The sequence below is a fragment of the Brienomyrus brachyistius genome, chromosome 15 (genome assembly GCF_023856365.1).
Source record: "Brienomyrus brachyistius isolate T26 chromosome 15, BBRACH_0.4, whole genome shotgun sequence".
NCBI classification, from domain to species: Eukaryota; Metazoa; Chordata; class Actinopteri; order Osteoglossiformes; family Mormyridae; genus Brienomyrus; species Brienomyrus brachyistius.
Window position 1 is genome coordinate 24,118,945 of NC_064547.1, and position 14,337 is coordinate 24,133,281.

The window sequence follows — 14,337 nt, forward strand, 5'->3', positions numbered from 1 at the left end:
TGCATCCCCAACCGTGCGCACAGCAGCCGGAAGCCAGCAAGGAAGATGACAGCATGGGAAAGATTTACTCAATACGAATTCCATGTATAATTGTATATGTACTTTTTATGATATCTGCAAAGGCACAACTCATAAAAAAAAAAAAACACAATTTTATAAACAAGAGTAACATTAGATCCCTGACTAAGATGCCATGACAGACTCTGTATATTCTGATGTCAGTCTAGATCGAGAGTCTGATTCGGACCCTGCAAGCGCATTTCACATGAACTCCAGATAGACCTGACTCACCTTGGCCCCGATGACTGAACTCTTCTGGTAGAAGCAGCACAAAGCGGCCGTGATGGTCCGCAGGACGCTGCACCTCTCCGACATGGCTCAGCCGGTCCTCGCGTTCACAGTTCCAGTAATAAAAGTGTGTCTGGTGCTTTGTGCAGCCCACGAGCAGGCTGCCTGGCTGCCTGACAGTCTCCTTGTGCTGTCAGCGCTCTGACTGCTAAAACACGCTGGTTCCACTCAGCCCGCTGTTCCATGTATGGAAAGAGAACGGCCCATGTGATCTCGCTCCCCCGCGAATGAAATCTTAGCCATGTGTGAGTGGTCTGCCAGAGACAGTTGTAACCCCCCGACACACACTTGCTGTTTAGGGGGAGGACCTCTGTGAGAAAGACCATTAGGTAGCCCCCACCCCCCCCCCCCACCCCCGCCAAATAACCACTCTTATAGTGATGCTCTTTCTGGAAACGCCTTTGAAGTTTTTTTTGTCTGTTTCACAGCTGTGGTGATGAGTAACACATATGCTGTGTTTGTTTACACATCCAAATTAGAAATTACTCTCTCGTTCTTTTTTTTATATCAAAAGCTGTTATGATATGGTTTCCTTGTGTTGTAAAGGATCGACAGTATCATGGAAATGCAGTGCAAACCTGAGGTACAATCTGCAAACACAAGGAAGAACGCCAGACAGACAATCGACTGAAGCAGCTCTGGCAGCCTTATTGACTGCATTGCTAAAGGACCTTTTTCCTGTTTGATAAAGCCGGCGTGCAGGGGGCTATCGTATGTAACGCGGCCGGCGTGTGCAGGGGGCTATCGTATGTAACGCGGCCGGCGTGTGCAGGGGGCTATCGTATGTAACGCGGCCGGCATGTGCAGGGGGCTATCGTATGTAACGTGGCCGGTGTATGCAAGGGGCTACCATACGTAACGTGGCCAGTGTGTGCAGGGGGCTACCGTGAGTAACACAGCCGGCAGCCAGAGCACAATTTCAGGGGGGGCATTCTGAATGAACCTCAAGGTGTCCGCTGGTCGCACCTCAACCAGGAATCTAGGAGGCATGAAGGATGCTTATATTTTCCTTTTATCAGATGTTGGGAGCAGCTCTGTGTGTGAATAACTATCTGTAAGCAACCGTGGCCCCGTGGAGAGAGTCACAATCCAGATTCCTCTGCGTAACAGGAGTGAGGACAGAGTCTGTCTGCTGGGGGAGGCATAGCTTTCGTTAGTGTGAGTCCTTAACGAGCTGCAATTCATTAGGGACAGTCTCTCAGTGCTAATGCAGTTATGCTTCAGTCAGCAGATTGTGGAAGGGGGTGTGAGAGAAAACACTCTAGACGATATTGCATCACTCCAGTTTGTGTTACTGACTAGTGATAGAGAACAAATGGCAGCCCATACTGTAAATGTTTCATTTCAACAATTCGATCTATTCAGTCCTTCAAAACTGTTGTGTCTCTAATCTTTGGCCACTAGGTATCTTTTTGCCTGCTATTAACACAAGTTTAGGGGATTCCTTTGCTCCAAAAACATTAAAAGAGACATTTATGGTGCCTGAAAGTGACTCTGGGAGTGTGGTGTTCTCTGACACCCACATTAATGATGCGAGCAGACTGTGATGCACAGTGGGAAGCTGCCAGCACACTGACAGAGACGGATTAAACCGAGCACAGCACAGCACAGCGGCTCGGCTGCTCAGAATGACCTGCTGGGAGTCACCTGATTAGACGCCTGTGCCAGAAGGTTCCGGCATCCTAATCGGGAGCCAGTGTTTGAAAAGCCGGGTTCATGGAACATTTACGTTGAATAGGAACTCCCTTTTTGAGTATACTAGGAGGAGATCTCACGGGCAGACTTTGGCGACTCTGCCTTCATTAATTTTTTGTGAGGGACACCCATTGGTAGGTCTTAGCATGTCCAAGGCGATGCACCCCTCAGTGTCGCCTCCCCAGGGCTCAGCGGAGGCTGACGAGTCCTGACATTGCCGAACGCTTAACTTGTAATTGGTGTCGTCCTTCCTCGGGATGGAGGACATATGTAGAGCATCTTGGCAGAGTGCTGCGTTAGCACCTTACGGAAAGCCTGTCTGGGCTGTCATCAGCCCTGTGAGATATATCACTCTCACGTTTAGCTGAACCTCTCCCACAGCTGATAGGTGATAAATATCCATCAGCTATCCAAAACAGTGGCATGTTCTCTCTTGCAGCGATGCGCTCTCCACGATGCATGTTATGAACAGGCTGACAAGGCTAATTAATGGGACAAAGATGGAATGACCGCAATTAGTTTGCATTGTGTACAAATGTATCTCATATGTCTGACTGAATCCAATAGTCGTACGCAGGAGCCCACAGCTTGTTCAGAGGCTGGAAATCAGAGTTTGGTTCAGAGCAATTAAACTGAGAATTACAGCAGATTTACGATGAGAACTAGAAAGACGGGCAGTGATGTGCAGAAGAACGTGGCAAGATGATGAGAAAGGAGTGGAGCTTGCTTGCTCATTGAGGGTGAATATGAAGAGCCTGCAGAGTCAGATATGGGGCGGGGGGGTGCCACACCCAGAGGGGGCTCAGGCAGCTTGGAGCGAGAGTGGGGCCTCGCTGGAGCCTTCAAAGTGCAGCCCGTGGTGCCTGAGGCCAGCGCCTGGATCCACAAGTTTCCCCTTTCAAAGTTGCTGTCTGCCTCTGAATCTCTACTCATGTTAAATCAGAACATGAAGATGAGTTTGCAGCTGTGGTTATAAGCAAGCCCGCTGGGATGGGTGTGCCTGCAACCAGCCAGAGGTTTGCATGGGGTTATTTACAGTGTGCCGTGAGCCTCCCGTTTCCTTTGGAAGGCTCATAATGTGTAAATACAGACGTTGGGCCGGCTGGTGCACCCTCCTAAAATGAAGGAATGTTGTCTCAAGGGAAATCTGCTAAACAACTTAATTGCGCTCAATAAAGCGGCAGCCGCCTGGAAGTAAATCAAATGTACACAACTAGCCTGGGAAAGGGGATCCCGCTAGAGGCGAAGGTAGTGAGAGGCTTCAGGGATTCGCAGGGTATCGCCACTCCATCGGCCCTTTCAGAGAGGCGACGCAAAGGCCTGAGCAATGTCACGACTTTGTCTAGTGAAAACAGCAACAGCGTTCACCGAATCAAGCTACTCAGTTCACAGAGTTGAGCACTGTGTAATAATGACACTTAGCGGTACCCACACCTGCTCTGCACTCAGAAGGTCCACAAGCATCACCAAAGATGTAAATCTGTCCTCTAGGACCCACTCTAAGCCACATTCACCTCTCTGCCTTATAAGGTAGAACTTTCATATCACATTCATATTACCCATTGCATCCATGACCTGCTAGCTCAGCTGTAGCATTAATAATGCTAAGGTAGTGGATTTGAACCCCACTCTTGACTTTTTTGCAATTTCCCTTTAGAATTAATGATGTATCATTGTATCTTTGCCGGTGGTCTGTGGATCTGCGTGGTGTGGATGTTGTGCCTGAAGAAGGAGGCAGGATTGAAAATCTTATTCTGCAGATTTATTTCACTGTTTCACATGATTAAAAGTTGATCAGTTTGCACCTAATAAGAGTAAGCAGCATACTGAGTTTTGGTGGATGAAACACATTAGATCTCGGGAAATGTCAGATTCTCCTAAGCTTTCTGCTTTCATGAAAAGTCCACTTCACACCACTAGAAGGCGCTGTCCCTCTTTCCGTCAGGTTTTGTTGTTTTTCCTTTTTTTTTTGTAATTTTACTGGGCAGTTTGAGAGAGATGCCTGCAGATTGAATAGATCAAAGCCGGGAAGAACATGGCTTGAAGCGCTGAATTGAAAATGGGCACCGTTTGTCCTGAGAAGCACCTGCCACTGCCAGTTTTATAGCCTCATAAGTCATAAGACCCCAACTGGTTGGCTTCTCATGCCGTATGATGAGCGTAATTACAGTACAAATTTACCCATCTATTTATCTGAATGCTGGTGTCCCACCTCTGACACATGACCCAAAGTGTGTCATTTCCCCAAGGCAAACACATGAAGCTTTAGCAGGGAGAGAAACAGATGTGTTGAGTTTACGGAAGCCCGGTTCTGGAGGAAGACTCATTGTATTGTGAGAAGTAACTCGACCGACAGGACTGAGACTTGCATAGAGGTGTCTAATGGTCCCTGGGACAGCCTTCTACTGACAGAGACTGTCTCAGATCCCTCTGCGTCTGTCCACAGTCTACCGGTCACAAAGGAGGCGCGTTCCTGCTCCAGCAGAATGGGCCGCACTGATGGCCAAAGGCTCCATTATTATTTGGGTTCAGAGAGGGCTGTAAACCCCATAGGCCAGACAGAGAGCCATTGTTTCCTGGGGCTCTTTCATGACAAGCTAACGCTCACTGCACAGGGGGCTCACTGCACAGGGGGCTCACTGCATACCATCGATCCAGCTCGATCTGTGCCATGTGCAGGAAAAGAACAGCACATGTTAGACAATGGAAGATCTGATGCTAAACAAGAATTACAGCCATTTGTAATTCCCTTGATGAGATCAAACACATTTTAAAGTAAAAAAAAAAAAAAGTAAGAAAAATGTCATTTTCCCTGCCAAAGCTTTTCTCACAGGCCGTGTTTATTTACAGATAAGCATATAAATTAGCTTTTGCACACCCAACTACCCACAACGTCATGGAAACCAGTACGCATTTCGCCAGGTAGCTTTGCTAAAGCCCGGTTCGTCTCGGGACATCGTTTGGCGCTGGTCCAGAGAGCGGCAGATCACACACTGGGTTTGTGTTTCTGCATACATTCTTGGGACAGTGAATCTGACCTACGCAGTTTTATTTTTTTCATTTTTTTGTTTTATGGGAGTACAAGACCGCAGGCATGCCCTGTGCTTTGCATGCATGCAATTCAATTAAATACAATCAGTGCCGGAACGCCTTCATAAAACGGGATGCACGATTCTGTCGTTTTTCAGCTCTGTACAGTAACATTTCCCTTGGGGGTCCCACCCTGTTCCAGAATCGTATTTTTAGGCGCTAAAGCTTCCTCGAGCCATTTCCAGTCTCCCGCCTGGAAGATCTTCTTTGATGATAATGCTTGCTTCTAATTTTCAAAAAAGCAATGATCATTTCACACGCGACGGTCCTGCCTCGTTGATTCTGAGCCAGATTATAGCCTCAGTGTTCGCGTGTGGGCAACAGCGGGAGGCTTTATCCCCTCAGTCGTCAGCTCTACGAACGTGACCGATGCTGACCTTATCCTGACCAGCACACTCTTTAATCCCACATCTCCAGGCCTCAGGAAACAGCTTCAGAACATCAATGTCTTGATGTTTTGTCTCCTCGGATACATTCTTCTACCTGCATCTAAAAAGTCATTTTAGCTGCTCAGTAATTTCAGTGCTATGAAGAGAAACAGGCCTATTTGAATGTGATGTTATGGACTCATGAATTTTGCATGGAGAAATGCTTTTGAGGGCTATTGTACTGTCACCTTTGGGTGAAGAATGATACACAAACAGGCAGCAATATTGAATCGCTTGCTGCTGTCAACGTTTGTCTCAAGCCACCTCATGTTCCCTCGCCACTCTCTCGGATGTTGACTAAACGTTGCGGCCGAACGTGGCCCCTGCAAGCGCCCTGTGGATTTTGCCTTCTGCCGACTGAACCAAAAGCCATCATTCTTCTCCTCTGTGGCACTGTGGTCAGTCTTGGTGGCCCTGAACAGAGTGCGTGGCCTCACCTTGTATTCGCTGTATTTCGGTTAGAAGACAGGACAATAGTAATCTGAGAGCCGACACTTTCCCTCGGCAATCACCGTTTTATGCAAAATGCAGACATTTTGGCAGATCATTTATCTTTTGTCGTGAAAAGTGTCCATTCTTGTCTTTTCATTCCAAGGTGACTTGCGTAACGTTTGTTTAACATACGCACTTTATACTCAAGATAAGTAGAATATCACAGGATCGGTCCTTAAAAACACAAAGCATGAAATCTGCATACACAGGCAATAACCCAGACGACACTCACAGGGATAATCACCAGGACTATGCTCACAAAACTCCGTCAGCAGTGCTTTTACAACTTGAAGCCTCAAACATAATTTCCTCTCATCTCTAATCAGTCTCTCATCAGCTAGGAGAAGGTTATACTCAACACTGGGGCCACCTGTCAATTTCCATAACGTGCAGTTAAGTCGGCCTTTGTGAGTACTCCAAGCTTTAGACTGACGCCGCGCTCAGATAAGGGACTGCTTCCAGCAGATGTCAGGAGCCTTGATGTAGAATACATCGACATGCTCCTATTTCTCTCACACCCATACAAATTACCCTACTTGCCCTGTTCTAGAAAATTCAGCTTGCAGGTCCAGCTTATCCTGGCCACTGGTTGGCTGACCTGGTACAGGTCTGTCACATATGACACCCAGCTGTCCAAGAGAAACCCCAGACCACATGCAAGAACATTGATTTAATGCTGAACTTTGGAGGTGTGAAAGTCTGCTGCCGATTGTGAAGCAGAAGCCTGTTGTTAAAGCTGTTTTTTCTATCTGCTAAGCTGAAGCCAGTCAAGTTTTATTTGTAGAATACAGGAAACTCACAGCCCCTTCTGTGAAGAGGCAGCTAGCCGGGTGACTAGGGCTCCAGTGAGTTACAGCACATGGCTCACCTTACGACGCCCTCTGGCTGCCTGTTTGTTTGCTGCCCTTCCCGTGAGGTTACCAAGCACTGTCAAGGTTTGCTTTTCACACTAGGTTGAAAGGAGAGGCAGACTGAGGAGAGCGAGCAGCTGCTGGCATCTCAGATGGCTGGGAGAGGTCACGGCCCAGCGACGGGGCACAACGTTGCCACTCAGCGCTCGCAAATCAGGCAGAGCTGGGGCAGTGCTCAAATTTAGGCCGGCACAAATCAAGCGGTGGGCTTCGGACTGAAGCCGTGAGACGCGGACAGTGCATGGGAATCTGCATTGCTGTTTCATGCCAGGCATATAGTGAGACTCATTTTCAGCCCGGGAGTTTTATACCCAAGACTGGCCCATTTTGTCTGGGGAAACGATGCCGCAGTTCGAGTCGTCTTATAGTGATTCCTTCCTTCATTCCTTCCATCAATAAGAAAATAAATAACAAATAGCATACCATCCATCTATCCATCCATTTTCCAAACCGCTTATCCTACTGGGTCGCGGGGAAATAGCATACCCCACCTGGTATATTTGCACCGCCTATCGTTTGAGAAACTTCCAGTGATCAGCAATAGCAAGCAATTAGTTGTATCACCTCTGCAGCCGTGCACCGCGGTCAAGCAATCAGCGTCTTTGTCTGTGTTTCTATGCAGAACAGTCATATTGTCCCCACAATGTAATAAAAATTCATTTTGGCATTGTGGGGGTATTTCTTCAGTCCCCACAAGGGGAAACTCAGTTTTCTAAATAAAAAAATTACAAAATCTTGCATTGCAATCATAAAACTAAAAATGCCAAAAGTTTTGTATTTTGTTTGGTAACTTGTGGTTAAGGTCAGGGCTGGGTAGGGGGTTAAGGTTGTCATTGCTAAGATTAGAGTTTTTTCCCATAGAAATGAATGAACGGTCCCCACAATGATATGAATACAAATGTGTGTGTATCTACAAGCATATGCTTTGTGTCCATGATCAACATAACAGGTTAATAACAAGACCTGTAATGTCATTCAGAAAAGAACAGTAGCTAAAAGCATGAATATTCAGAACCAACAATGAATGCTCATAATGTCAGACAAAAGATATTTCTTATTCTTAGCATCTTGGAATCATCTGATTATGACTTAGATGGTTGTTCTGCGTTCCCAAAAAGGCTCTGTAATGTAATCTGAGATCACCTAGCAGGTCTTCTCAAGAGAAAACGGTCCTGAATAAAAGTGATCACAATCACATTCCTGCCCCCTGCTTTGTCTGCTACTGCGGCAACATAAACGGAGCTAACAGCTACTAGCCCCGTCTGAATAATTACTTCTTTAAATAATCTTTTCGTTCTGTAAAAGCCTCCTTTTCTAACCACAGAAGTTGATGTAAATGATGCTTTAATTAAAGGAAAGAGGATTAACTAAAGCTATACCATTCTGAAAGTGCACTTAAAGTGTTTTCTGTTCATTACACTTGATTTATTACCTGTATAAACCATCCATCTAGGTAGTAATTCAGCCTATAATACAATAGCAAGTAGAGTATTTCCAGTCATGTTTACTAGGCTGTGCATAGAGCCTCAAAACATCATCTTACACGAAACACCACACAATGTGTGTGGGCAACGTCCGATTGTATAGCGGACATGTGTCTACATGTCTGTAACAATAGGTCTCCACCTTACAGGATGAAAATGCTGCTATAGGATGAATGTGCTTCATTAGTATTTCTAAGTGAATTACAATAGAAGCTTTTAGGCAACCAAACAACCTGAGAGATGAAAAATGCCACCATTTTGAACCTTTTTCCTACATCCCTATTCTAGATGTTAAAAAAAAATCTGATGCTATGATGATATTATCATTACGCAACTTGTTTTATGGCACAAAAGCACAAAGAAAGGATTTTTGTCAGGCGTTATGTAGAAGCACAGGGCTGCCTGAATATTGCCCCCACTGAGCGATGGAAATGGATCCATCTTACCTTGACGTAGTCCATGGTGGGGTCCCGGCTCTGCCAGTCCCTGTAGGGGAGAGAGAAGGTTTCCTTAGGTGCTGGGGTCCAGAGGCATTGCGGGAGTGTGTGTGTCCCTCCTGACGTGCACTGCGACACTGGGAGGCTGAGGACTGCCCCTCGCAGGTACGCGTCCTCCTGTTTACAGTCCACAAGTGCTAATTCGCACAGCCGTACAATCTCTCACTCAGCAGGAAACTGCAAATCTGCCCCTCGCCAACCGTATAAGAGAGAGGGGCTCAGTCAGACCTTGTGATTTCTGTTCCCTCTCAAAAAAAAAAACACTTTCTAAAAGGTTCTAAAATGGCAACTTATCTGGTGAATAAAAAAACCTTTTCATTGGATGAAAGGAAGCAGACCCATTAAAGATCATAACACCGACAAAGATAACTACTATTGGTCTGAATGAAAAGCCTGTTTACTTTAGCTTCCTGTTCCTCTTCTTTACATGAAGCTCCTCTTTAACAAAACACGGAGGGTTAGAATTCATGTCCCATATACTGAAATAGTGATCAGAAATATTAATCCAAAGTTTCTTACACAACATGTCCCCCAAGGCTGGGGGGTCAAAAACAATCAAAGAACAAACAGAATAAAACAGCCACGAAATGTCAGTAAACAGTTTATGTTTGCATAAATCAGAATTAACTTCGACTAATGGATAGAGTGTAAATGTCCCTAAGGCAAATTTACCTACATGCCCTACTAATAGCATCCTGTTCTTTTCTCTCAGTAATTATATTGTCAGAAAACAGGTGGGTGAAGCCTCAGGACGACAGGGCGCCCGGTCAGTCTCCCAGCATGCAATGCAGGTCCTGTGTTGCAGCAGTCTGCTCCAGTCACCCGCACAGGACACGTTCAGCTTTCATCTAGAAACTTCCGGCTCAAATCTTATGATTCTTTCATCTCCTCTTACACAAAAACCTGCCTTTATTTTCCTCAGGGTGGGTGGCTGGGCGTAACAGCCCCAGCGAATTAAAGTTCATAGTGGTTCCTCATTGAAGTCACACCACTCCAAAAAAAAAAAAAAACAGGTTTTATGATGTGTGTCGCTGCAAGGCCCCATGCGAGGGTTTGGGACGAGGTTCTTCCTGACCCCATCGCCAGGTTCAACCTGAAAAAGAGCCCTTGTGATTTAAAATATCCTGTTTAATGTCTTCCTGTTTTGTGCCTTTTATGCACAAATGGACATTTCCCACAGAACGTAATGAAGGGTTCGCCAAACAAAAGAGCTTTTCTTTCTGCTTGTATTTGCGCCAGGCAACCACTGTATTGTGCTGCAGAAAATAAACTGGTATCGTGCCTGACCACTGGCTCTTACCACCCCTCACTGCCTGACCTGATGATCAGCACTGGGAGGCAGCGGGCTGTGAATGATAACCTGCGCGCAGCCATGCGTCCGCGTGTTCAGACAGCCTCTTAACGGGCGCTGATTCTGAAACGTGTAGTTTTCACAGTAAAGCAGTAATCGGGTCTTACTGTGGCTCACTCTCCCATGTCATCGCATAGCTCTGGCAGCAGGGGGAGCCGCTCTCCAGAACAGGTGATAGCTATGCATGTCCAGAATGGCTCTTCGGGAATCAGGATTTTTCTAAAATATTCCGCTAGCAAAATTTTATATGGCACTGCTACCTCACACCTTCAGGGCGGAGTGTTTGAATTCCGTCTTTTCGCCGTGTGAGTCTGCACGTTCTTCCCATATCATCCAGGTTTCCTCCCACAGTCCAAAGGCAGGCAGTTAGGCTAATTGGCATCTCTGACTTTCCTGTTGTATATGTGTTCTGTGATGGGCTGGCATCCAAGGTGTACCCCCGTCCTCTGCCCTGGGTTATCTGGGATAGGCTCCAAGCCTCCCATAGCTGCTCAGGATAAGCATGTGGAAGATGGATGAGTAAATAATCAGGACATGCCTTGGATTCCATGGAAACTACTGTTTCTCTTAACAGTAAAGAGGCAGCATTTCATTAAGCACATGTACGACCTATCGCCATCACAACTGATCTGCTTGCTATCGCTTTGGACAAAAGTGTAAACGTAAATTAAAAAATGTAAACGTAAAGCAGAGCTCAACGAAATTGCCGGTGATAAGCATCTGGAGCCTGGCGCTTTCTGCGAGGTCCTGCTCTCGTTTCTCGTAAGCGTGAAGCGCTGCCTGCAGCCCGAGGTGCCGTCTGACGTCTTGTGTGAGCACTGGGCTGTTAGAGGCCTCAGTGCCACATTGGTAGCTGTGTTTACGCAAAGCTCCGAACATGGAGGCAGATATGGGAAACTGCACCTGGCCCTTAGTCATAAAGGCCGGCTGCTCGCCAGTCATCGACGGCAGACATCTGCCGCAAACACAGGTCAGGTGCCAGAGCACACCGGCCTTGAGTCTTTGGTGATTATTTCCGATATCATTAAGACAACACTCCAAAAAGGGACAGCCTGACATCAGAATCCCTGCGAGTTGTTCCGTCAACACCTGACGTTGTGGCTCCCAACACGGACACTCGTCTGATAGTGGATATGCGCTGGCAAACGGCACAGAAAACATCCGGCTATGGCGGCGAGAAACGCACACAAACACTCTTATTTGCTTGCAGTGTTTTGGACGCCCAGCTCTGCCATTCACTTCCCCGCACAGCCCACTTTCCAAAGTATTTAACCTACTTTCTGTCCTTAGCTTTGATTCTGCTGGGAAAAGTTTTGTTGCCTCTCTACAGCAAGCCTAGTCTGTATACAAACAGAATGATGAGTTCAGTACTGCTAGACCAAAAAGAGAGCAATCGTAGCCCAGAGAGCTGGGGGTGAGACACATGCAGTGTCTTCGGAGTAGCTTTGTATGACTTTAAAACTCGGATGGCAAGTTCAAGAAAAGAGACCAAATAGCCTCAATAGGATTAAAATTGTTAGAAATGTCATATCGATTCTCTCTCTGTCGAACTAACATTTACCCACTAGTTCTGGAAGCTGGACTGAACCGTCACAAACTATTACCTCACAGTAGCAGCTGTGACAGAATATATATTACCAGTATTACTAATATATATTACCAGTATTACCAATATATATTACAAGCATTACCAATATATATTACCAGTATTAAGAGTCCAAGACTTATTACATGATCCTATAATCTACACAGTATTTGGCAGTTAATTACTATTTTTACCACTAAGAAGTGAAAAACTTTCTTCTTTTAAGTGGATGTGCGAAACGTCCAAATATTTCTAAAATAATTAAATAAGAAGAAAGTCAAATTACACTATGAATTGTCAAATGGTGGATAAATCATATGTTTAAATAAAATGTAAAATTGTTTTTTTCACCAGAATGAAAACCAGCGTGTGTTTAACAAAATTTTTTAAAAGTAATTAGTTGAACATGAACAGGACGGGACTCCTTTTTTCATTCAGACTATGCCTAGTGAGCAGTGAAAATGATCAATAGAGTCTCCTAGCTGTGCACCCCATCGCTAATTGCTAATAGACTTTATAGACTCCGATGTTCTCCTCCAGGTAAACAAAGGACCTACATCTTACACTAAACACAGCATCCGACCTGCAAGGGAAGAAGTATCCATCTTAAGCTGTAACTCCTGTCAGGGGTAGCAGGTAAAGTGCCTTTTGAACAATATCTGAACTGTTAGCTTCCTCTGTCTGCTTCTAGGAAAACCTGAGCTGCGCTCTATTTGAAATACGAAAGCTTGCCTTTTCAGAAGGTGCCATCAGATCCTTGAAGAAGCGACCGCACCTTGGGATCCCCCTTGGAACCCCCCCATGCCTCCCGCCTGCCTCCCGCTCTGAGCCTAGGTGCTGGTGTCTCTGCTGCTGTTAAATGGCAGCACCACTCCATGTGCAGCCGACGGGGGGTGCGGAGAGGGGGGCGGTTGTCACAGAAACCCAGGTTTCGTATGAGGTCATTGCTAACACTGTTAGTCTATATGGGGAAATTTATTTTGTGGCCTTGGTCCATTATTACCATCATGGTACCAGCGGCATTGCTTTGATGGATACAGAACAAAACGCCATCAACACTAACCTTTAAATGTCACATGGCCAATAACTGGGAAAAAGAAATGAGTGAGAAGGTGCTCCTGATGCTGCTCGCCCTCGCACGCCTGCCGGAGTCCAGCCGCACAGCTCCTGTCTAATGCTCAGCGCCCACAGGGCTGGCGGGAGAGCGACACTCTCAGAGTCTGTCTTATCTCTGCTCGCGGCTTGGGGGCTAATATTTGGGTCTCTGTCTAGGCCAGTTCTGCACCAAAGTAACACCGACCAAAACAAACCTCTACATCTCTATTTAAATTAAATACTTTAAAGTCTTTTGTCTGCTAACAGAGGTGAAGTAGTAAATTAACATGAAAATATTAACATACATATATCATAAAAAAATAACGCTTCATATATTGCACTTATAAATATGTTATGTTTTTTGGTCGTTAATTCTTTGGTCTTTTGGTGATTATTGATTAAGACTGATTAATGTTTTTTCAGATTTGCTTTGAAAGCCAAGACCTCCTTCAGTGTTGTTGCATTTTAGATTAAGATGTTTGAGGCTACTGCTTTAAGATGGAACTGAGGATCAGCACTGCAGGTGAACGCCTGGTTGAACAGGAGGACACAAAGCAGAAATGGGGCCGATGGAGTGCAGTTTTAGGCCTTGGAGCTTGACTGGATCCAATTCACTCCAGATAGCATCTGGCCAATGTCACTGGCTGACTTGGTTGAGACGGGATGAAGCATGAAGCAGACCAGAGCCAGTGCAGACTAGCGGACAGTGATTACATCTCCGCCGACCTTGTTAGTGTGCCAGGAAGACAAGCCTAGGTGCCGTTTGAAGGATCTGCCTGAGGTTCACAGCAGGCAAAGAGCCACTTGGCCTTTCCGCCCAAGAGCCTGAAGTTTGTTTTGTCTTCTCTACTCTGACGTCTCACATATCATTTTTATTTTCAAAATTTACATTGATACACTTTGCCCTTCTAAAGAGAGAGCTGAATATCCTGGGTTGGTTTCGAAAGGACATTGATGTCTTGAGGCAGTCGGTTATTTGTGGTTGCCAGTACTAGTAATCTTTCATGGAGTGGGACATGACCTGACAAGGATGTGGGTGAGGGGTGTGTCACAAATTACATATTTAAACATCGCATACTGTATAAAGAGCAAATTTCCCAAAATAAATCAGTTTATTTTTTTGTTTGTTTATTCTGAGTTGAGACAGACAAGACCTAAATTCAGGCTTCCTCATCATATGGTACAGTCCATCCATCCATACATCCACCCACCCATCCATCCATTAACTTCCACTTGTCCGGGGTTCGGGTTGCGGGGGTAGCAGCTTCAGGAGAGGTACCCAGACCTCCCTCTCCCCAGCTACCTCTACCAGCTCTTCGGAGGGGATGCCAAGGCATTCCAAGGCGAACCGAGAGATATAA

General features: G+C 45.8%; 1 protein-coding gene across 3 annotated transcripts in view; it reads right to left on the minus strand.

The window, feature by feature from the left end:
* bcar3 (BCAR3 adaptor protein, NSP family member) overlaps positions 1–14,337 on the minus strand; it is a 60,131-nt gene that overhangs the window by 20,253 nt on the left and 25,541 nt on the right. For 2 of the 3 annotated variants that reach the window (XM_048977199.1, XM_048977200.1), the window contains one exon: positions 8,895–8,934. In XM_048977199.1, coding sequence (XP_048833156.1) covers positions 8,895–8,934 — 40 coding nt within the window. Of the gene's footprint in view, positions 1–291; positions 662–8,894; positions 8,935–14,337 lie in introns of those variants that run through there. The other variant, XM_048977201.1, reaches the window with a different exon arrangement.